A 25,626-nucleotide genomic window follows, 5' to 3' on the forward strand; every position below is an offset into this window, starting at 1 on the left:
TTAATACAGGTTGTCTATACCTCAGTATTAGTCACTTGGCTTTGAATCACTTTGCAATTTATTCATAAACTCTCATAATTCCAGTGTTGTCCTTTATATAGTGCTTTAAAAGTTTTAAGGTGTTTTACATATTTGTTCTCATTCAAGCTGCACATATGGTACTGCAGAGAGAGTGGTCCTGATTTTTCAGATGAAGAAAAAGTGTGTGGTTCAATGAAGTTAGGAGATTTACCCAGAATCACCCAATTACTAGATGTTAGGGATGGGATATGAATCTCCATTTCCCTGACTTCAAGTCCTGATCTTTTACTAGAACATAATAATGTCTTGTAGACAGTAATGGTATTGAAGATCCCTTTTGTATTCTGTATCTACATCCATTGCTTAGCCTTCGTTTTGTTTTTGACAAGAGAGTCATTTGCACTTGTCATCTTCCCATTCATACTTTTACCAAACCCTTTGGGGATTTCCTGAGATTATGTCCTTGAGGACTTAATCTACTTCCTTTTGGAAATTATCCCAGGCAGATGACCTGCCCTGATTACTCAGTGATCCCAAACCCCCACAGTCACCTCTACCCAGCTGACCTTAGACAGACTTAGATCTGCCTCATGGTCAAAGCAATATTGTGGTTCCTATGGGACAGGTCGTGACAATCAGTTCTTCTATGACTCCATTCACCATGGCGATCTGTCTCTTCCCTGGTTACCATTCATCTGAAACCATTTGATGTTACATTAGAATGTAAGCTCCTTAAGAACATGGATTTTATTATTTTTTCTTTTATATGAATCTCTAGCACCTAGTACAATGCTTGACACAAAGAACATGTCTGATAAATATTCTTCATTTGTTCTTTTAATCATTCCTCCTATTTGATCCCATTTCCTCCACAATGGGATAGCTCAATATACATCCAAACATTGAGGGTTATAGTAAGGTACCAGATTATTGGTATGAATATGGAATTTGTACAAAAGGGACAAGAGGGAATTTTAGGTAAGAGGAGAGTAGATCCAAAGAAAAATCAACTGGCTATAATAAAAAACAACATAAAAACAACTTTTTTGATCTTAAGTGTTTCAAAATATAAAGAATTACATAGTCACACTAAGTAATACAAATTGAAAACTTTTGGAACTGATTTTTACTTTCTTAACAGATCCTCAAAGTCAAGCTGTCAAAGCATAAATAATTCTTAATATCCCCCAACACACAAGGGAAATGAGTTGTCTTACTTCAGTTAGAATAAAAAATATATTAAAATAAATTAAACTTGGCTGACCTTCTTGACTGGAATTTTCTCATTTCTAATCTCTGTCTCATAGCTTTCTAGTTTCCTTCAGATGCCAGCTAAAAGTTTCACTTTCTGCAAAGAGATTTTCCTAATTCCCTTGAATTCCTGGTCTCTGAACAAGACTTCCTTAATCATTGTTTCTAATATTTTTTAAAGTAATAATGAAGTAAGTCTTAGAATTAGGGTTCTACCATCCTATTGTCAATATTTGTATTCTCTGTGATAGTATTAGTGTTTCCCTGCTGCAACTTGTTTTCTCTCACTCACAAATAGGGAAGATTTACCTACAAGAAGAAAAGAGCTGCTCAGTGAAACTGATTATCCTCAGTTTCTCCAATGCAGTTTTCTGATTTTAGAAGGGAACAAAAAGTCCCAATCAAAGTTAACTAGTCCCCTTAGACTTAGTGATTTTCTAAAGACCAATCAAGTCACCACATCCTTAACCATAACCTACCCTGGTAATAAGAAACATTTCCATTGAGAGAAGGAACGTCCTGAAAATCTAAGTGCCATATAACTCTAATACATAGCCCAATTGTGGTAAGGCAATTAAATTTCCTTTTAATTGTTGAATGACTAGCAAATGCTTAATTTTGTTCAAAAATTGAACCTGAACTAATGGAGTGCTGATGTTAAAACTGCTTCCACCTCCTTCTCTTTCTGTCTTAAAAATATAACATATTGAAATTTTAATATATGTTTTGATGTATTTAAGATAATACATTGATAATTTCCATATAAAGATATCAATATATTTTCTGAAAACTCAGTGATCACTAACATTACCCTACCCCTTAAGAAGAATTGAAAAGACATTTAAATATCATTAAACACCTTTAATCATTATTGGAGTTCTCAGATTTGATCATTTGCTGTGGTTTTATATTTAGTATTTTTGTAAAATTATTAGCCTATGCAAGTAAATTTCTTCTTATTAATATTTCAATAAACGAACACCTCATTTCATTATTTAAATGAACAGATTGTGAAAATAAACTCAAAGGGAGTAAAATATGATTTAATCATCTCAAGAAAATTTTTCTTTAGAAATTCTCAACATGGCAATTTAGAAATATTTGTTAATTGTTAAATTTAAAGTTGTAAAGTATAACTTTTAGCTATAATATTAATGCTGGATTGCTTCAATTTCAGGCTCCACTTTTATTTCCTAATCAAATTACATGTTAAAAATACAGCTAACTTAAAAAAGATTGTAGGTTGCCTTGTAGCACAGAATCATAAGATCACAAATTTAGGGCTGTAAGAGAAAATATAGCTCTAAACTTTGTCATTTAATACAACTTCCCAATTTCATAGGCAAGGAATAGAGCATCCTCTATGTATTAACATGATGATCACTTGTGTTTCTTCCAATTCATTTAATGGTGATTTCTCATTTGATGAGGTGCTAAAGATGCCTACAGAGGTATGGGGGAAAAAAGTTAAGTTCAGGTTTGGCTCATTACTGTATCTTGGGAACTTTAAGTTTAGAAATTAAAGAGAAAGCTAGACAGAAAATCATAGCATATCTTTCTTATTCAGTGTTATTGATAAAACCATGTATCCCTCTAGAACACTTATTTCAAGAAGAATCGCAAGTAGCTTAAAATTATATGGACTTTTGTGTTTTCAGTTAAATTTCTTTTTTGATTTAGCAAAACTATTCTTCTCCTTGCCTAGTTATCTCAAATGTCCTTTTGATTTTTCAGTTCTCTGAATTGTGTTAAATTCTCTGAACTCCACCATAACAAAATCCATAATTTTGGACAGCTCTAATATTTCCTTAGCATCCTTAACCATAAAATGATTTCCCTAAGGAGACCTCCAATAGCCATTTTCTCAGTCCTGCTGTCCATTACAATCCCTGAACATAAGGTTTAATGTCTGGGACATAAAATATGAATTGTGATATCTATGTTCCATGCCTAGCTTGCTCTTGAACTTAGTTTTTCTCTCAAACTCCTTCTATGCCTCAGTTTCCTCTACTACTAAAAGTACTTAAATTTTTTTACATGTTAATACAATTTTCAATAAGTGTTTTCTAACATTTTGCAGTTCATATTCTCTCCATCCCTCATTTTTCTCCTCTCTCCCCAAGATGGCAAGTAATATGATATAAGTTGTACATGTATTATCATACAATACATATTTCCATAATCATCATGATATGAAAGACACATTTCACTTACAGTAGAAAAAAATTCATGGACTAGAAGTGATTCTACAAATAGACCTTGTGAACTTTCATAACAATGCTTTATAATCACACAGACCTCTTCAAATGAAAGAGATAGTAATAAAAATAGCATAAGTTCACAAAAAATAAGGTTTCATTCTATAATTCTTACTAATGTCATTTTTCAACTTTATAGATCATTGATATAACTGGAAAATAATATAAGAGAATTTTATTAAAAATATAAATACATTTCATATAGCTAAATATATATTATGTGCTTAAAATAAGACATGCTTACTTTTAACAAAAAATTAAAAAGAAAAATAATTCATATATATTATATTGATTATACTTATGGAGCTCTCACGGAAGCTATATTAATAATCTGAAAGGTTCATATGAATAATGAATTCATCCTAAGCAAAAATCTAATAGTGGGAAGGATTAGATGAGCAACTTCATGAAGTTTTTCCTTCCTTCCTATTAATAAATTGTATTTATGCCCCATCATCAAATATAGCATTCAAATATATAATCTATAAAAGGAAAGAAAACATAAGAAAAGCAAATTCCATGAAAGAAAAAATAAATGTAAATGATGATACTCATACCTCCTATTTGAAATATGTAGTATTTTTATTCTTTTTAAAATGCTAGTTGGAATTTTCTTTTGTTTGTTTGTTTTTTGCTCAGTATTTGCCCATACATTTTCTATTTCTTACAATGGTTTATACAGTTTCCTGCTTTTATCAGTTTGATTATAATACAAGGAATAAATATATAGGTATGCATTTCTATAAATTTAATTATTAAAGATTATTTAAGATTTCTTCCTATCTAAATTTATTTGGGGCTCAATTTCTTTTGTTATCAGAATCTGAAGGATTTTTGTGAATATTTTACATGTATTTGAATAAAAAAAGAAAATTCTTTCTTTTTGCATATCATTCTTTTTTCTATCAAATTCATGATTTTTCTTCATTCAAATTAGATATACTTCTGTCCTTCCTAAAGAGCAAAGACTAGCTAGCTTAGCTTAGCTAGCAGGACTTCTTTAAGACTTCTGATTTCTCTTTGAAGGAAGGAAGGAAGAATTGCCTCAGATAGCCTCATATATCCTATGCTAGTCTAGAACTGTTAGCTGTCGGCAAGAAGAACATTGTATAGAAAATTAGGCTCTGTAGTAATAAAAACAACCTTTATGAATGGAAAATTCTTATGAAGTGATTCTACATTATTATAAGTGAGAATTTGGCAGAACATGGTTTCCAGTGTTTCTCTTTCCCTTCCACATGAAATAGCAAATTCCAACTTTTGAGCAAGATGCATGTGTATTCTCTGATTATATTTTGTATAGATAGCTCACTTCTTTCAGTTAAAAAGTACACTAATATTTGCAAGACTAAGCAGAAACATAGTGGCAGAAGCTATTAATGATTGAAAAGGTAGCTTATGCATATATAACAGATATATTATATACTTGCATGTGGTAATAATACATTTTATTCTTATAGAAAAACATTTAAGAAACATATTTTTAGGAGAAGCAATTGGTATCCTTTGAGTCGGGGCAGCTTGTGTTCAAGTCTAGTCTCTGACATATTCTGTGTTTCTGTGCAAGTCACTGAACTAGCCATTCTCAAGAAATGCTTTTCCAAGAAAATGCTAACCTGTATTAGTAGAGAGATTTTCCTCATTAGTTATTTCTCCTTACCAGGGAAATCAAAGGTCCACGCCTTATCCATCTCTTTGCCTTTATATTCTTTCTACAAGATCTTTTCCTTCTTTCATCCATTTTCCATCTCTGACTGCTTCCTTCCTTCTATAGCTCCCTCTTTCTGTCAATGTAGAAAGAATACATGTACATGTATACATAGATACATGTATCTAGAAGCTTTTAAATGTTTTTTAAAAAGGTTTATTGATGTTCTATTTCATATCTATCATTCCCCATCAATCTACCTTCTCTTTTATCCACACTTTTAAAAATCTATCCAGAAAATGATAGAGAAAAAAATCAAGATATTGTCCATACCTGAGATTTTGTAGCTGGTTCTATATTGGCACTGTGGCACAAGACTTTGGACCCAGAAGATATGAGTTTGAATCCTGCTTCATACACTTAATTATCATTATGACTCTTAAAAATATTTATCTGCTCTGTGCCTCAATTTCTTTTTCTGTGAGATGGGTGTAATAGTAGCACCCAGTTCATAGGATTGTTGTGAAGAATAAAGGAGTTAAAATATATGAACTTTGCAAACCTTAAAGTGTTAGGTAAAAGCTATTTCTCACCATCATCACTGTCATCTCATTTGAGAATCAAAGTAATTCTCCGATGTAGCTATCGTAATTGTGATTTTCTTGGTTATATTGCCCAGGAAACAAATGTTCAGAGAGTCTTAATGATTTGCTCATGATTTAAAAATAAGTGCCAGAGGCAGGATTTAAACTCAGGTCTAAGTTTAACACTCAATAGCATGGCATTTTGTCTTTCTGCTGAGAAATATTTGAATTTTTAAAAATATTTCATAACACGAAGTAATTAACTAATAGGCACAATACTTTTCAGGGGTAGGACTATTAGAATATAGGTCTTTCCAACTGTAAAGCCAGTCAGTTCTCTATTCATCATGCACTGGTTCCATTGTCTGTTGCCTACCATAAATGAATTATTAATACATTATAAATTAGAGTCTACAATAATTTGGTAATATTTAGTGCCTCTTATACAATGGGTAATACTAGTAAAAGGTAATATAGGTAATGAAGAACATACTATTATGGGTAATATAAATAACGTAGAGCAGTCTATAAAGTTTGAAGGGGAAATGTAAAATTCAAATGATACTCTCCCTGAACATTTATGATTTAATTGTGGAGTAAGAGGAAAAGTAAATAATAATAATAACAAACTAAATTAAAATAAATATATCATACATAAATATGAGGCTATCACAAAAGGTAGAAAGTAACATGGTAAAAACACAAAACACAAAATTGGGATTATGAAAGGGATATTTGAGATTAAACACTTCTCCAAATAAGTCATTTTGGAGAAATATTTCGAATCAAATACCAATTGTATTCTATAGGATTTATATATCTTAGGAATTTCCCATAGGGTTATTCCTCACCTTCATCCTACCATTAAAAATATTTATTTTGTGTGAAAAAAAAATTAAAAAAATAGTTGCCAGATACCACCCTTCCATATGGATGGGAAGTAGACATTTGGAAAGGATAATTTTAAACTCTATTGTAATAATAAAGTGCATTTCTTACTTCGCCAACTTAATAAGCATTTATTAAGTAATTGCCATGTGCCAAGAGGGACAGCTAGAAGGCACAGAGGACAGAGTGCCAGGCTTGGATTCAGGAATACTTGAGTTCAAAAGCAGCCTCAGAGACCCACTAGCTGTGTGTCCGTTGCCAAGTCATTTAACCCCATTTGTCTCAGTTTACTCATCTATAAAATGAACTGGAAAAGGAAATGGCAATCCACTCCAATATCTTTGCCAAGAAAACTCCCCAAAGGGTTGTGAACAGTTGGCTACAATTAAAAAAAATAAACAATAAGATGCCAAGAACTGTGGTGTGTTATAATACCAAAAATAAAAATAAATAAAATTACAGTTTTTATCAAAAAGGGTGAAGATATAGGGAAGAGAACAAGCATTTAATAAATGTCTACTATTTGCCAGAAATTCTGCTAAGTACTCAACAAATATTATCTCATATGATCTTTCTGTGAAGGAGATGCGTCTATGATCCCCATTTAATAGTTGCAGAAACTGAGGTAGACAGATGATTTACTGCAGATCACACAGCTAGTTAAGTGTCTGAGATCAGATTTGAACCCAGGTCTTTTCAACTCTAGGTCCAGGTTCTACCAGCTGCTTCTGGAATTTATGTCCTAATATACTATTAATTTTCCCTTCAGAATGTGTACTTTTTTCATGTTTTTTAGAATAGTTTCTTTCCCACCATTTTTCCCCTCTCCTAATTTAATCTCTGTCTCTTACTACTGTGCTACCTTACTTCCATACATCTGAATTCCTCTCCTTTCTTCAAATCTCTATCCATTTATATTTTGTTGTCATTTGTATTGCCTACCACCATATCGATATGGTATATCTAAGAGTTCATTGCAGAGAGGTTCTCTGAACCTTGCCTGGGAACCATTATTGACATGGAAGAGAGATATGAGTCATCACGTCCTTTAGTTCTTCTCTCTCATCTCCCCCATTTGTTTCTTTGAAAATAAAAACTTCCACTATAGACAGGAGAGGAAAGAGTGATTTAGGAAGATACAGGTATTGTGAAGAAACAAAAAACAATATTATACTAACCATGTGGCTAATTCCTCATTGGTCTATGATTGGACTATTTCCCTTTCTGTTTATTCTTTATTACTTCTTTTATATCACTTCTTCCATGAAAGCCATTGTTGACAATATTCTTGCAGGTTAATCATGGCAGCCGGTGAATAGCTGGTACAAAAGACAAGAACTTGTCTACTAGTTTGCAAGAATCATTTCATCCTGAAAAAGAAATATTCTCTGTTCTGAAAGAGATTTGCTAAAGCTATTCTTTCTGGACCTGTTTTATACTACATCTTTTTACAACTTTTCTTACAAGAGAATGCCAGCATCCCACCTGAAAAACACACACACAGACACACACACACACAAACAAACAAAACTCAGAACTCATTCACAAACACATATTCATGTGAAAATCAAACAAATGATGATGAGAAAGTAGTCAGAGGATATTAAATTTCTCATTAAGCCCATTGCCTAAGTCACATAAAGCTATCTCTTATTTATTCTAGTCACTATCCACCTAGACTATTAAATATTTTTATGGATGGACCAGAGAAGATGAAATGATCAGGTTCAGTGACTTACCACTTGTACAGTTAGAATAAATCTGAAATATCATTCCTTCTAATCCCTTCATTTTACAGATAAAAGAAACTGAGGCCCCAAGTTGAAGTGACAGTGTTCAAAAATATTTAATAAAAAAGTAGAATTAGAGTCCAAATCTAGGACTGATGAAGAAGAAAAATACTTCTATGTGCTGGTCATATCAGAAGGTCTTTTTCCTTTTCTTCATTAATTTCAGCTATCAGAACCGAGCTGAGTACTTTTTTTTTATAAGAGTTTTAGAGAAGTTAAAATGAATAACTTCAAATTTAGAAACTAACACTGTATATTTTATAAGAGGACTAATTGAACCCTTGAGTAAGTCCAATGGGACCCAGTGAGAGCTGGGGCTGGGATGGGGCTGGCACTGGCACACCAGGGCAAAAAACAACATAATATCATTGAAGTCCTGGGACAGTGAGTCTTGGGAGAAACATTCAAATAGTTCCAAAATGTCATCATTCTGTTAAAATGTGATACAATAAGAACATCTGAGTCATCAAAAGACCTAATCTTATCTAAACTTGGTTTCTAGTAAATCAAATTGAAAGTTTAGAGTGCATTGAGGATGCTCAGCATTTTGGAGGATTTATTCCTATGGAGCTTCCTTCTTTAGGGCAAAACCACTATTTTAAGGCAATAGTAACATAATTTCCCTTGGACCTACCATGAATATTCTCCAATAATTTCTCAGTTTCGTTGATTCTCCCTCCGAAGCATCCTTCATATTTCATACCCTCCTTTCCACTTGCATAAAAGTGCCTTAAAGTCAGGGACAATTTCATTTTCTTTTTAGGTTTGTGTTATTTCTTTTTATCTCCCCACATTACAGGAGAAAGGGTGGTATAATAGATAAAGAACAGGACTCAGGGTAAAGATGATTTGAGTCCAAGTCCTGTCTTTTATATATATTAATTATGTAACCTAGGCAAGTCACCTAACCTCTTATTATTCTGGGCAATTCTCTAAGAGCATACATTGCAGAAAATGGAGTTTCCTCAGGTGGGAATTTCTTAAAACAATGAATCACCCATTTGGTCCCTGTCTCCAATACCTAAGAGTGCTTAGCATATAATAAATGCTTATTGATCAAGCAATTCTATATGAATGCTGAAAAAAGAATATTCACCAAAGCAGAAAAATCAGCAAACATCTATTAAGCCCAAAGGAGTTAAGCCTATAATGTACATTTCATGATGATGCTCTGTCCCATTAATTAGGCTTTATTCTACTTTCATCTAACTTTGTTATTGCTTCTAGAGTGAGGAAGATATGACAATGTTTTGGCTGAATGTCATACTCTGTTAAACCACAATGATGTCTACTTTCTAACCTCCTTGTATCTCCCACCACCAAAAAGTCAAAGAAATAATTTATTTCACTAAATATTTAGAAATTGTATAATTTATAATAACATTTATATAATTTATGAATTATATACCATATATTTTAACTCATATTTCATTATATATTATGTGAATTATATTCCATTTTATATTTATAATTTATTCCTTTATATATTAGTAATGTCAATAAACCCAGAAGATATTCTTGTGCTGTTGTTGCTGCCATCACTACCAAGGCAGAAAATGATCGTTCTAGATCTATGACAGCTTGCTGGGGTCTCCTCCTACATCCAGCTGTTGCCTGACTGTTGGATAGCATCCTAGGATCAAAACATTTCAGGGCTGCAAGGAAACTTTTAGCTCTTTTACTCCAAACTCTATATTTTGCTAATGAAGAAATCAAGTCCTAGAGAAGTCATCTGGTCATAGAAGTAGAGCTGGTAATGTGACAAAGCTGAGAATTCTGATTATACTGATTGATGGTTCTGGACACTTTTCCACTAGGCAATTTCCTCTGCTGAAACTGCTTCTCTCTGACCTGTGTCTATGTGATTTCATGGGAATAATGGCAAAATTCTCTAGGGATCAATTTATAAAGAGTTGCAGTTACAGCAGTCCCAATGAGCAGATAAACCATCAAGAAAAAGAACACAAGCTGTTGTCAATAATTATAATCATGAGTGATTCAATTAATTTCAGTGATATAGAAAAAATTATTTATGTTGTTCCAAAAAATTATACTGTTTAAATCTAACTTAATGTGATATTCATCCCAGAATGTCGTCTGATTCTGGGAACTCTCTATAAATGCTGGAGATGGCTACAAGGGATTTTAGGTTCCCCTAAATCCTAGATCCAATCAGAACATTCTTTTTGGGTTACCACACCCAGGACTTTAGGGCCCACTCAAGTTTGGGTTTTCAGTTCTCTTCATGTTATTCCTTTGTGACTTCTGTGTGAAGACTTTTGTCAAAATCCCATAATAAGCCTTTCAGAATCTGGGGAGGGCTCACAACTGCTTTATGACTTGTTCTCTTCCTAATAAATTTCTTTCTGAAACTATTTCAGATCTTGGAATTCATTCTCACAATGATAATAGTTCAAATTTCTTTATTATTTTTTATTCAAAGAAATTTTCCCAATTACATGGAAAAGTTTTCCACAATTATAAGATCCAATTGTCTCCCTCCCTCTTCTCAGAGATGGCAATTTGATCTGAACTATACAGGTATTATCATGCAAAACATACTTCCATCTTGGTCATTGTAAGAGAATGCTCATATAAAACCAAAACCCCCAAATAAAACTAAATTAATTAATATGGAAGTGTGCTTTGATCTACATTTGACTCCAACAATTCTTTCTCTGGAGGTGGATAGCATTGTCCTAATTCCTTCAGAATTCTCCCAGATTGTTGTATTAGAGCTCAGATTTATATAGCATTTACTTTAAGGTCTGCAAAGTATTCTACACACTATGTGTCATTTGATTCTCACAATCACCCTGTGAATTAACTGCTAATATTGCCCTCTTTTTGCAAGTGAAAAAACTGATGCTGAAAGAGATTGCCTTGTCCAGAAACGCATAGCTAGCAAGTTTCTGAGGTAGAATGGGAAGTCTCTTCCTGACTCCAAAGTCAGCATTAATTGCCCTTCTCTGACCTTGTATCTCATTGTTTCTAGCATTTTTTTAATGTTTGGGTCACCTTCCACGTTGTCAATATCTTTCCTCCAATAGAGGATGCTCAGAAATGAAATGAATCTATACTTAAGTATGATCTGCCCAGGACATAGAGCCATGAGACCATTCCTGCAGTCTAGACATGGTGCCTCTTTTTAGCATCTCCTGTTCTGTGTCATAGTTATGTGTGTTGCATGAAGGCCCATTAAAATGGGGACCAGATTTTCTATTTTCTATTTTTTTTTGCATGTCTATACCTTGCCTTGTATTGTCATCTTCATGGAGTGGGTGCTCGAGATTTGCTGAACCTGGCATTCTTTTACTTTTCCAAATGTAGCAGAAATTTTCAGGCTAGAGGAGGGGATAAATGACTATTACTAATGGGGTCACAAAGAGCGGCTAGACAGTGCAGTGGATGGCAGGCACTGGAATCAGGAAAACTGGAGGACAAATCCAGCCTCCGATAATTTCTAGCTGTGTGATCCCTGGGCAAGCCACTTAACCCTCTGGAGTGGTCTGCCATTTTCTTCTCCAGCTCATTTCACAGATGAGGAAACAAAGGTAAATGGGTTTAAGTGACTTGTCTCAGAGCCACAAAGCTAGTAATTCTCTAACATCCAATTTGATTTAATTTAAAATTTTAATTTTCCATGGTTACAAGATTCTTATTGTCTCCCTCCCCTCTTCCCTCCCCGCTTTCAGAATTGATAAGCAATTCCAATGGGTCTAACAACCAATTTGAACTCAGGTTTTTCTGACTTCTAAGACCAGAACTCCATTCCTTTAATACCACACTGCCTCAAAGCTACTTCATTTAAGGGTCACCAACATCTGGGAGTAAATAAGAACCATCAAAATGGTTTTTTTTCACTCCTTTCTCAGTTTCCTTCTTTCAAGGACAACGTAGAGGAAGCTCAGAATACAGACTCACTGAGCAGAGCATTCATTCCCTAAATACTTACCAGGTGCTCACATGGGGGCAGAATTTTGCTTCCATGATGGGAATAGGGGCTACAGTATGGCATGTGACACTATATTTATGCCCTAAAAAATCTTATTTTATATTTTTTCCCCCTCTAGCCTCCCTTTTTTCTTGCCTTTCTCATTGTCCACAGTGGTTTCCTGGGGGCAGGTATGAAGTGCTTCAATATCCATTTCTAGTTAGTAGTATGCATTTTATCATGATGTGATTTTTGTTATTAACCAAAAATCTGAGGCCAGACCCTGAAGGCTCTGTCATTTCTGTAGTCTGTGTGACCTGAAGAAAGTCACTTTCTGTCTCCAGACCTGTTTCCCAAGAGGCAAAATGAAGGGAGTAAAACTTGATGATCTCTAAAGCCCTCTAGATCTCCAAATCTATCTTTCCAATGGTAGATAAATAGTAGTTGATAAGGGAGGGGTACACTCCCTCTAAGTGAGAGCACTAGAGTCCATCTTTTCACTCCTCTAATAAGAAAAAAAAAGAGGAAGCAGAAGCTAGCAGATCTGGAGATACAGAGATCTGAGCTACATTGGGTCTATACGGATCAGGTCCTCTGCTCTAAATGGGATATTTATCACAACCAGCGCTCTGGGTTGCCTTGTTGTTTGTTGAGTCATTAAATGTCCCATTTGACTCTGGGGTTTTCTTGGCAAAAAATACTAGGGAAATTTGACATTTCCTTCTCCAATTTGTTACAGATGAAGAAATAAAGAAACATGGCTAAGGGACATGCCTAGGGTCACCCAGCTAATAAATGTCGGAAGCTGGATTTGAACTCACAAAGATAAGACTTCCTGAGTCAAGGCCCAGCACTCTATCCACTGCCCCTGGGAGGTTCCAGTAAATATTTGATCAGGTCTATGAATAGCCTCAATATTTCCAGACCAAGCAAGATAAGAAGACCTAGACTTAATTTCTTTTTAATAGACAAATATATAAAGAAAAAATTTTTAAAAGGGGGAAGCCTAGCGGGGCTCAGGTTCCCCATGTAGAGGAAGGGTTGAATGACCTGGCATCTGAGTTCCCTTCCAGCTCTATCTTTAATTTTAATGTAAATTTAGTCAAAGACCTGAGGAAGAAAGAAGAGGCAAAAAATAAAATAAAATTACATATATATGTAGCAGTCTAGCATTAAAGAAACAAAACTTAGACACCATTGCTCTATTGAATTTTTATCAGCACTATATTGTTTCCAGGACCAGCTACTGAATAAGTTTACAGTGGTAAAATTCAAGGCCTTTGGCCCCAAGCCCAGCATAATCATTCCACCCTAACTGGTTTCATTGGTCCAGGTGATTTCCATACTTTTTTTTTTTGTTGTCACTGACTTTTTTGTTTTCTTGTTATTTTTTTGTGTTTTGTTTTTCATCTTATGTAGAATGCCCTGGATCTTCCTCTCTCAGGGATGTAGTCACAGCTACAAACTGTACTTCTGTTCTAGGTCTTTACTCTACAATCTCATAGGTAGGTGCAGTACTCTCTCCATCCCCTTTGAGAATCTTATTCCATTCTTCAAGGATGTTGGCTTCCTCCCGAAGGGCTCTTTCTTCCTCCTGTAGGGCATTGTTCTCCTCCCTGAGAGCCTTGTTTTCCTCCCGAAGAGCCTGCTCTTCCTTCCAAAGGGCCTGCTCCTCCAATCGCAGGGCCTTGCCCTCCTTCCACAAGGCCTGCTCCTCCATGTTCAGAGCACTTTTCTGATGCTGGAGGGCCTTGATTTCCTCATGGAGGGACTTGATCTCTTCTTGAAGTGCTTTTTCCTCATTTTGGAAGGCTCTCTCTTGCTCTTGGAGAGCCTTGATCTGTGCCTGAAGGGCTCTGTTCTGTTCCAAAAAAGCTTTTTTTTCCTTGCTCAAGGCATTACTTTTTTCATAGAGGGCTTTTGTGTGTTCCCAAACAACTCTTTTATCCTCCCAGAGCATCTGATTTTGCTGTCTAAGGGACTGATTTGATTCCCGAAGTACCTGGTTTTCTATTCGAAAGGTTTTATTTTCTCCTTGGAGAGCCTTGTTTTCTATCCAAAGGAACTTATTCTCCTTGCGGAGGGCTTTATTCTCATCCCGAAAGATCTTGTTATCTCTCCAAAGATTTTTTTTCACCTCATAATGTTGTTGCTGTTGTTCAAGGTGGACCTGACTTTGCTCAGGAGTAAGAGAGGGAAAAAGGCGGGATAACTGCCCCTTCACGATCCATTTGGAACCTAAGACAACCATTTTTTTCACTTTTACGTGAGAAGGATTAAAATAAAATCCACCTGCCTTTATTCATATACCAAGATCCACCAAAGAGGAAGTTTTGTTGTTTTAAGCAGAAAATGAGAAGACTATATAATCTTACAGAAAACAGATGTCTTTGGTATGAATCAGATGATAATTATTTGATTCCAAACTGGTGTCCTATCTTGGTGGCGTTGGCAAGGATGAGTATGATAGCAATCTAAAAGCAAGGCTCATTCAGTCCCACTGTCAAAGAAAAGAATGAAAAGTGAAACCAGACATATTAAAAATATACAAACTTACTATAGGATGTCATAACTCTAAATATGTACAATAAATTCATACAAATTTCATCTGAGTTGCTCTTTGCTAGTACATTGAATTAGTTCTTTTTCAACTATTCTGCTGATAAACTATTAATTTCCTCCAACCCTGGGCGTCTACTTCTTAGTGTAGCATTAAAATATATTTTATAATTTTTTTTCTGGCTCCATAGAGACCAAAGAATTCTCACTTAGGATGGGGATAATATATCATTCTGCTGATTCTAATTAGTATTTTGTTAATTATACCCAAAAAAGCTGGAAATTGTTACTTACATTTGTGCTGCCTTTGAATGCCCTGGAAGTCTTAGGCTTTTGAGTGAGGGAAGAGTCAACAGGTCAGGACATCTATAGTGATGTCATATACAAGAGCTGACACTGCTATTGGGTGAACCTTATCTGTACCACCTCCCTAAGTTTGTCCCAGTCCATGGCCACAGGAAAGGGAGGGACCATACAAAAGATAAGCTAATTTAAAAAAAAATAATGAAAATGTTTTTATTTCCTCTAAAGTTACTCTTTATCTAATTTATATATACCTTGTATGGTCTCCCAAATAGATTCAAGCACCAAGAAGGCAGGGTATATTTTTGTTTTCTTTGTCTCTAACACTTACTAGATTCTGGCACATAGTAGGTATTTAATAAATGTTTGTTTACTTACTGATTTTGAAACAAAGGTAAATTTAAATGGTTTAAATGTCATACTGTTGGTGTTTCTCTGCTTAAAGTCAAAAGCTTAAAGTAAGCTACTTAATCTTTAAGATCATCTACTGTTCAATGATTCTCAACTTGTGATGTATAAAGTTTTTAAACATTGTATTTCAAAATAATTAATTTCTTTTGTTATTATATATGGTTTATCTTATGTATTTAAAAGCATTATTCTTAGAATGGGATCACACGCTTCCCTAGAAGACAGAAGGCATCCCTGATACAAAAAAAATTTATAATTCCTGATTATGGGAAACTTCAAATTTCAAAGGAGAAAGGAAAGAAAGAAAGAGAAGGAAAGAAGGATGAAAATAAAGAGGGAAGGAAGGAAGGCAGTGAATGATTTTAATACAATAACACATAATCACAATACATGCTAAATTCAATATTAGATTTGAAACATTTGCCTAGTTTTTTATTGTTTTCTTGTCTTTTGCTCTTATGTCTATATCTATGTGGAATCACAGAATCTCAGTTGAAAAAACCTTAGAAGCCAATCAATCAACACATCTGAACAAGTATAATAACCCAGATGATTTTTTAATTTTTATTTTTATTTTTAATTTGGAATCCACTACCTCCAGGGATAGTCATTCCACTTTTGGGAGCTGTTTTAGGAACCTTTTTTCTCATGCATATTTCTCAGTCAAAAGTCTTCAATTCTGAAACTTTAATTAATGATCCTTAGTTTTGTATTTTTGTGTGCTAAGCAGAAAATGAATATATGTTAATATGTAGATATGTATATATGAAAATATATATACATATACCTACCCACATATATATGTGTGTGTATGTGTATGTGTCATCCCTCTTCTATATTTTAGCCCTTCAAATACTTGAAGACATCAAGCAATCAGTATAATTTACAAATAATAAACAAGAAAATTACTTGAAGCAGTGATAGCGAACCTGGGGCACAGGTGCCAAAGATGGCATGCAGAAGTGCTCTGTGGGCATGTAGCCACCTTTCTTTTCCTCCCCTCCCCCCGAGTTAATTACTAGAAAGGCAGAGGAACTCCAGAGGGAGCTGCTCCCCTCCCCCTCTCCATTGTCCCCTAGGACATTTTTTCACATCCCCCACCCCTCCACCCACCAGTCCAATGGGAGTGCTTCTTCCTCCCTCCCTGTGTTGGGTAAGGGGGGGCAGGTATGTCACTAGGTCTGGGGTGTGAGGTATGGGTGGGACCCAGCACTCCTTCTCTAAAAAGTTCACCATCACTGATGTAAAGGATTACTTTATATTACTTATTTAAATATTTATTGACACATAATCACAATACATGCTAAATTCAATATTAGATTTGAAACGTTTGCCTAGTTTTTTAATTCTGTTTTCTTGTCTTTTGCTCTTATGCCTCACCTTTGTTCTTAAACCCTTGGTTCCATAGCGTAGTATGACCCTAGTGTCATGGATCTGATTCTCATTAAGACCAATTTACCCTCACATTAAGGGAGGGAAATTCATGCATTGGGCATTGACTATACTTCTTGATCGTACAAATTATTCCTCACTATAATCCAGGGTAGTAAATTGGGAATGTGTTCATATAAATCTAATATTTCTGTAGAAGAACAGTCTAAAAACACATATTTTATTGAAAAGAGCAAGGATTGTCACCATCGCCATCTTATATGTAGGAGTTTACATGCCTTAGATCTTATCAATAAATAATGAAATCATGAAAGTGAAATAATGAAAAAGCATTTAAAGAGGATATTGATCCAGAACACATTGGTAAAACATACATTATAACGATGCCAACAAATTTTTTTTAGCCTGGCAATGCCCCATGAAACCTGTAGGACATTTGTGTATGGTACTATTATTGGTAAAAATTCTGGAACAGGAAATATCAAAGTATTGTTGCAATCCATATTTTGATAGAGTTTCATATGAATTCAATAGGGAGATAATAGTCCTGGCCTTCAAAAGTCCAGAAGACCTGAGTTTGAATCTGTATTAGATTCTTATTAAATTTATTACTCTAAGTAAGACACCTAAACTCTCTCTGCTTTAACTTATTCAACTGTAAAGTGGAGATAACAATAGTATCCACTCCTCATGGTTGGCATGAAAATAGATTGAGATGATATTTGTAAAATAAATGTATATTATTTTTTTGTTACTGGATCACTTAACTCAGAAGAACTGGGTCCAAATTTGGTCTTTTCCACATATATCTCTGTAAACTTGGACAAATCACTTAATACCCTTTAACCTTAGCTTCCTATCTATAAAATGAGGAGGTTAAACTAGATAATCCTAGGGTCCTATTTAACTGTAGATCTATAATCCTCTAAACAAATTTGTTCATTGTTTCTCTTCCAGTGACTTTACCTAGTCATTACTAGTCTTTCTGACTGATGTGAGGCATTTTAATGTATATATTATAATCAAACTAATGAAAAAATGGGTATCCTCAAAATAAGATCCCATATCCAGAATGCAGAGTTAATTATTTGAACATGTTACAAATTGCCCTGCTATTGTTTATATAATTCCTATTTTGGCAGTTTAAATAATAAAAATCTTATAGCTTTTCTAGAAATATACCATCCAACTGAATAGTAATCTCATCATAACAACTACAAAAGGAATGATGAGAAGAATGCCATAATAGGAAATAAAAATATTTGGATAGTGCTTCTATTAATGTGAAAAGAGGTTTTTAATTCCTTGACTTACTAAGTCTGAAATAGGCGCAGAGTTGTCCTCATCAGTAGTTGAAAATAAGCCTGGATTTTATCTAAATCGGTGCCATCTTGGTCCTAAGGTTACTACTTATAGAGTGGCTGTTGCTACTATGGTAGCTAGGAATGCTTACTCAGTTGAAAGAGAAAGAACTCTATGAGTGTTCTATTTTGGAATTTATTATTTCCTTGGGCTTAAAGATACCTTGCATTTTTTAAGAATGTAGCTTTGTTATTTTAATAAGAAGTTTCTAGACTACCCACAAATTTAAATTTGTACCTGAATGGCATTATGGCTCCAAATACTCATTGCTTTAATAGATTAGAAAAAGCTTGGTATTCCTTCTATTCTTCTCCATTACTTAGAACAAAAAAATACTTGCAACTCTGAAAAAAAAGTCTCTGATTTATTTCAAATAGTTTATTTTACACCACCCTCCCGGACCTGCATAATTCAACATGGACTACTGTCTACCTTTGTGTTTTGTAAAATGAAATGAGAATATAAAGAGAACAAATCTAGTTCCCTTGGCTCTTGCTAAAAAATATTAGAACAAGTAAAACAAACTATCCATATAAGCAATAGCACTGCTTTCTCTCTGAGTTTATCTCCAATTTTGTTCAGTTATTTCAGTTTTGCCTGATGTTTCAGGACTCAATTTGAGGATTTCTTTCCAAAGATCCTGGATTGGTTTGCCATTTCCTTCTTCAGCTCATTTTACAGCTGAGGAATCAGAGCAAACAAGGCTTAGTGGCTTGCCTAGAGTCCCACAGCTGGGAAATGTCTAAGACTAGATTTCAATTCAAGAACCTGAGTCTTCTTGACTTTGAATCCAACACTGTATCTAATGTGCTACCTGTCTGCTCTTTACCTCCAATTTAGCCTATGTCTACATAATCTACATATCTATATATCTTGCTTGTTCATAACTAATTGTATGTTATTTCTCCCCTCACTCCCACTTAATTGTAAGTTCCTTGAGATTAGTGCTTGTCTTTTGCCTTTTTTGTGCCACCAAGTGCTTAGCTCAGTATCTAAGACATAGTAGACATTTCATAAATTAATACAGAGATTTATGTCAGAGAAAGTGGTGAAATCTTAACTCTGAAACTTACTACCTATGTGGATTTTGACAAATCACTTTACCTTTATAAACTTCAGTTTCCTCAGTTGTAAATGACAGAATTGAACCTGTTGACATCTAAGAATCTTCTCTATCTCTAAATATATAATCTTGTGATTCTAAGATTAATGTTAAATTATTTGAACAAAAAACCAAGCCATTGGGAGGATTGGGACACCAAAGCCAGAGTAAGACTAGTGATATTGACTTATTGTTAAGCCAGAGAACTACTAAAATGAAGGCTCCTTACATCAAGTAATATGTTAAAGGGAAGAAAAACTTATTTTAAGATGCTTTTCAAAAATTATAGAAACAAAATCCACATCCCCTAGTCATGTGTTTGTGTAAACTGGCTATAGAATTACTTTTTTTTGAAAAACACTATTCCTCCTTAAAAGTAGTGAAGCATCCAGAATTGTTGCCCAACTAGTGAGTAACTCTACTCAGGCTACTTGGCTCTTGGGCAACATTTGCATTTCTGCTGCATCTGCTTTCAAATTCTTCAAATTCCTCTCATAAGGAAGAAAGAGAAGCTATAATTCATGTCAGGGCACCCAGCCAGAATGGAAATTGCCAAATATCAGCATCAGGTTTTGTGAGAATTAAGTTACCCACGCTTTCCCTTCAGTACATGAAGACTTGTTGGTCGCTAAAAGGTTAGGAAGTTTGAGTCACTATCTCCATCCAGCTGGGAAGATTCAGAGAATTTGGCAGTGAGTATATGAGTCTATGACGTGATTTGGACATCTCACATGGAACTAACCTTTCCAAATTTATATTCTTGCTGATTCTGTGCTGTCTTTTATCTACAAGTTTCACAAAACTGATTAGCTGTGCTACTCTAATCAATAGCACCAGGACAAAACTTGGTAGCTAATGTCACCAGCTTCGATATGTGACTTTGAAGAAAAAAAAAGTTTGATTTTTGAAGGCATGTAAAAATAGAGGGGAAGGGGAAACTATTTTATAATCTATGCGCATCTTTGATGGTTTTCTTTGTCTTCTAGTTTCTAGTGTGTAATTAGCATGTAATTATTAAAAATATAGCTCTACACCAAAATTATTTATGCATTGGATAAATGTGACAACATTGCTATCCTGCACTGATAAGAAAGTCCGAAGATACCTGATGACTATTCTGGTGTGCTGGGTAGATTCTTGAGGATTGTCTGGTTTGAAGGTGTAGTTACAAAAACTTAACTATTTAAAGTATAAAACAAAGAAAAGGTAATAGGAATTCAAACTGGCATGATGCCAAAATTAACCCCTTGTTAATGCCTCTCATTTTCTGAATTATCATGTTCCCCAGGCCCAGACCTAGCAGCTCCAAGCCCAAACCTGGCTGCTGAGTTATATCTTACCCAATCAAGATGGACTATGAGTTTGGCATAACAACAGTCCTTTGCATGTTTAAACTCAGAGTCAATCCTTTTCCTATCATTCTGTGACTGTCAAAACCCCAGAACAGAGCCATGGATCAACTCAGACTCATCATGTCAGCTCTGAGATTACTCAGGAAACCACCCAGGCAACATGGCTCCATCATGAATAGACTTTCAATCATCAAACAAGACTGATCATTCCCTTTTTTTAATGCTGGGCAAAATCCTGATTTGTCACTAAGCCAACTTTACCATTGAAAGATCTAGACCTTCTTTGTCTTGTCACAACTATACGTATCAAGGCTGTACCTCGGTATTTTAGGTTAGACATGAATTAGAGTCTTTCCCCATCATGCCCCTCAACAGAATAAAAAGTTAAAGCATGTGATGTGTATTTTGTATTATTCTCATGCCCTATTTGAATGAGTGGTCAACAAAAAGAAAAGAACAAAAATTGACAACCAATTCAACAATAAGACCCTGAATGCTTGCTATTTCTGCCATAGGTTGTACAGTAGAGATCATGTTCCAGTAAGAATCGCCCTTTGGCACTCATCCATTTATTATTATATATTATTATATATTATATCCCCATTTATAATATATATCCCCATTTATAAGTGACAATCACTTATCTTTAGGACTATCAACAATGACATGAGTTTCCTGAAAATTGTTCTTTATTTCCTGAAAAGTGAGTTGAGCCAGAAAACTTAGTAACTGTGTTAGACATTGGCAATAAATTGGTTCATCACTCAAACAGATCTGTAATCTCATTCATTTGGGATTTTATACCAGTGATGAAGACTGCAACCCATCCTTGCGAGTTCCCACTGTGGGACACACATGGATGCCCTCCCATAAATTCACTTATGAGACCCAGACAATGTGTTTAGATGCCTTCTTTACTTTCTCCTAAAATTTACAAGGATACTATTACATTTATAAGTGGAATATTTTCGCTTTATCTGTCATCATTGTTTTTCACTATGTAGTCATCCCCCTTCTTTTCCTATGAAAGAGTTCCTTTAATGGTGTCTTTAATTCCTGTTATTTTTTTCCTGAGCTCCTCATCATTTATCTGTTAAAGACTTCTCATACCTACTATGTACCTCACCATTCCCCATTTGTAATGATAAATTTAATGATTCAGACAGTTATTTTGCATATATCCCTTTCATATAGCAATACTAATAGAATGTTGTCATTAAAGGATGATTCTTTTTTTTTTCTTGGGAAGCTTAAAGTTCAGTAAAGGAATTTTTCCCATTTCCTTAGGGTTATCTAGGTGGTTTCCCCTCAACACATTCAATAACCATATCAAATCTTTTTCTATTTATCTAACCATAATCTATTTAATTTCTCAGAAAATACACTCACTTTTTTGGCAGGGCCATACTTAGAGATATGCTTCAATACTCTGGAAACACATAGTAAGGTATCACAGAAATTGTATGGAAGGCTTTTCTATACCAGCATAAATAGTGAACATATCATAATTTTTTATGATATATATTTTTTACTACTTTTACTAATGGCTTTCATCTCCCCTGTAAACATTTTCTGATGTCTGACTTTCAACAAATATGCCCTGACATTTTAATAATAGTCTATTACAGAAAGGCAATGTAACATAATGGATAATATCCTCTAAGTCAGAAAGACCTATATTCAAATCCTGTACCTCCCATGGAGAATTTATGGCAAATTACAATCTTTTAATATGCTTGGCATGCTGAGCATGCAAGGAAGTTGCAAACCTGCATTGCTTGGTAGTTTTTTAAGAAATATTCTTTATCATAACCTTTCTAAACCTGATACAATAGCTGTTTGTATCATAGCCATATGATCCTTCTTTTATCTATCTTCAACTTCTTTTCATGCGTGTCCATCATTGATCAGTATTTTAGATAATCACTTTATTTATATGTTTGTGGTTTGTATTTGACCTTGTAAAGGTTAAAAATAATGGTTGGACAATGGTTATATGAAATTATGTGGTTGTCAGTATTTATTATATCTTGAGTCAGAAATTTCTTTACAAAAATATAAAAATAGAGAAGAAACAATAAAGAAGAGAAATGTGAGGCCATTAGAGATGTTTTCTATCCTATCAACCTAAATATTTTTCTCTGATCTACTTAATCCAGGCAGAGATTAATTAGCTCTCAACCAGGAAGACTGGTAGTAAGTAAGTACATGGCCTCCTCCAAGATGGAAGCCAATCTCTTAGGCAACAAGGAAAGGAGTCAGTCTTTCACTCACCCCAACCAAGTAGTCCAGGAGTCAGAATCTAAGTTGAAGTTGAGGTCCAAGCCCAAGATTCAAGCTGTAGTTTCCAGGGAATCTCCCTAGAAGACTCTCCCCAGTCAGATTACTCTCTCTTCAGACTATCTTCTCAAAGACCATCTGCTCTGAGAGAGTTCGGAGCTTGTTTTTATGGTGACTTCTTGACCCTTCCGCTTTTCACAGGGGGAAATCACAATTTCCAAATTGTCTAGTAATGCCCAGGGGGCAGTGTCTGTGGGATAGACCTTCTTGCCTTCGGAAGGTTAAGTTCTCATCAAAAGGATTCACAGCTAAAGGTGTGAATTTTCTAAATCTCACCTAGTACTAAGTAGGGTGTTCAATCTTTTGTTGATTCACTTTAAAAGTAGACAAAGGAGAGTTAATTCTGTCTTCAGTCTAGCTCAGGTACTTAGTAGGGGTACTTAAGTTAGTTAACTCAAGATAGACAATAAAGAATTTTCTTTCACAACCTATAAACTTGACCTATTTATATCCTAGTTCCAGAAGGCCAGCTGAGATAGTAAGCTTATTATAATTAAGGAAAATAAATTCTTGTTTTCCCCAGTGTTGTGTTAATTTTTATATTTTGGGAGAGGAACAAGAAAAAGAGCAGCACAAAACAAAACAAACCCCCAATAAGAATAATTATAATTGCATTATTTCTTCTAAATATTACTCAAGTCTGTATCTCTTATTTTAAGGAAGATTTCTAAAAATAAAAATGTCATTATCAAAACAATTTCAGCTACAACGAAAATGTATATTACACAATAAATGTAAATTTATGTATGCATACTTGTATACATGTTTCTATGCATTTAATGTGTGAAAAATGTATGATTTCTTCAGTTTCATCTACCACAGATGAAAACTTATTGATGACTTAGTAGATAAAATTGGAAAGTTACCTGAGGTATGGAGGTATTAAGTGACTTGTTTAGGGTCCCATAGCTGTAATTTTAACTCATGTTCTTAACTTTAAGACCAGCACTCAAGCAACTACACCAAACTATGCCTGTATGTCTTTCATAGTGCCTGGGAATATCTTTTCCAGCAAGTGGGCTCCTAGAAAGTCACCCCAGGTTCAAGTCACTCTATGATACACGATGATGATGGCCACTCAAAACCATAGATAATAAGTCACCACTAAAGTTTTTGCCTTTTAATATAGACAACATCATTTCAAAGAACATGGCTCTTAATTTAACAATAGCAACAAATGATTACTAATCTAACCTTCTAATCATAAACAGAAAAGATATATTCTTCAAAAGATTATAACGCCACTAGTGGCAAGAGCACATATGGAGAGGACATGTTCAGAAGATGAACAGGATAACTCTTCCTAAAAGGGAGAGATTATCCAAACACCTATTTACACATACAATGTGGGAGGATGACAGTGAAGCTATAGAACTTGCACTGAACATATCTTCAAGAAGACAGAATAATAAAGATATTGGGGGGGGCTTGTATGAGAACCATGAACCTCTCAGTTCCATTTGAGGATAGAAAGATTAGAATAGATTAACAGAAAGAGAAGAAAGGAGAAAGAAACAGAGGAATAGGCAGAGATAGGGAAAGATAGCCAAAAAAAAAGATAGAGAGAAATAGAGGCAGAGGCATAAGGATAGAAAGAGAGACAGAGGAAGGCAGGGACATATAGCTAGAGAGAAAGAGACAATGGGAGATACTCAAGACAGAAGAGCAAGAGAGAGGGAGACAGAAGGAGCACATAGCCAGAGCAGAAAGAGAATGGAGAGATGGGAGATGAACAACCCAAAATTTTGACCTAGCTCTGGTTTCAAGAGGTGAACTTAAGAAATCCTGTCATAAAATAATATCTAGAGCTGGCAAGGATTTTAGGGGCCATCTGATCTAACCTTCTTATTTGATAGATTGGAAAATATTGAGTACCAGAGAGATGGAGACTTTGTCAGAATAATAATAAAAGCATGTTTGTAGACTTTTTAAGGCTTGCAAAGCCCTTTAAAATATTACATTTCGTCCTCATAAAAAGCCCTCTGAAAAGTTACTTTTATTATCCAAACTCTATAGGTGAAGAAACTGAGGCAAATAAAAGCTAAGTGATTTGTTTTGAGTCACATAGTTTATGAGTAACTGAGGTAGGATAAGAATTCAGGTCTTCTTGATTCACATTTCAGTGATTTGCCATTTAACTGCCTCTAAAATAAGGAGAATACTCTTTGACTCAACAATGGGATAGTCTTGCCAGTGGTTCAGCATGTGTGTCTCTCCCTGCTTCTCTGTCACTATGTCTTTCTGTCTCTCTTCCTGTCTGTGTCTGTCTCTCTCTGCCTCTCTCACTGAGGTTTCCTTAGACTTTTTGTACCAATCAGGAAAGTATGATAAGGACTAAGAATAGCAATGGGTCTCTGCAATCAGGAAAGTATGATAAGGACTAAGAATGGCAATGGGTCTCTGGTCACAAGTTAGATTCAATGAAGGGAGT

The 25,626-nt window shown here is 34.7% G+C and overlaps 1 protein-coding gene across 1 annotated transcript; it reads right to left on the reverse strand.

Annotated features, from left to right (window-relative positions):
- Positions 1-13,860: 13,860 nt before the first annotated feature.
- LOC123241852 (coiled-coil domain-containing protein 70-like) lies at positions 13,861-14,625 on the reverse strand. Its single transcript, XM_044669369.1, has one exon. It carries the CDS (start codon positions 14,623-14,625, stop codon positions 13,861-13,863), a length of 765 nt encoding a protein of 254 aa, XP_044525304.1.
- Positions 14,626-25,626: the final 11,001 nt, after the last annotated feature.

Source organism: Gracilinanus agilis, chromosome 3 (assembly GCF_016433145.1).
Source record: "Gracilinanus agilis isolate LMUSP501 chromosome 3, AgileGrace, whole genome shotgun sequence".
NCBI lineage: Eukaryota > Metazoa > Chordata > Mammalia > Didelphimorphia > Didelphidae > Gracilinanus > Gracilinanus agilis.

What these genes read in the sequence shown, in the direction of transcription:
- LOC123241852 (XM_044669369.1), bottom strand. Translation starts at nt 14,625, where the DNA reads ATGGTTGTCTTAGGTTCCAAATGGATCGTGAAGGGGCAGTTATCCCGC.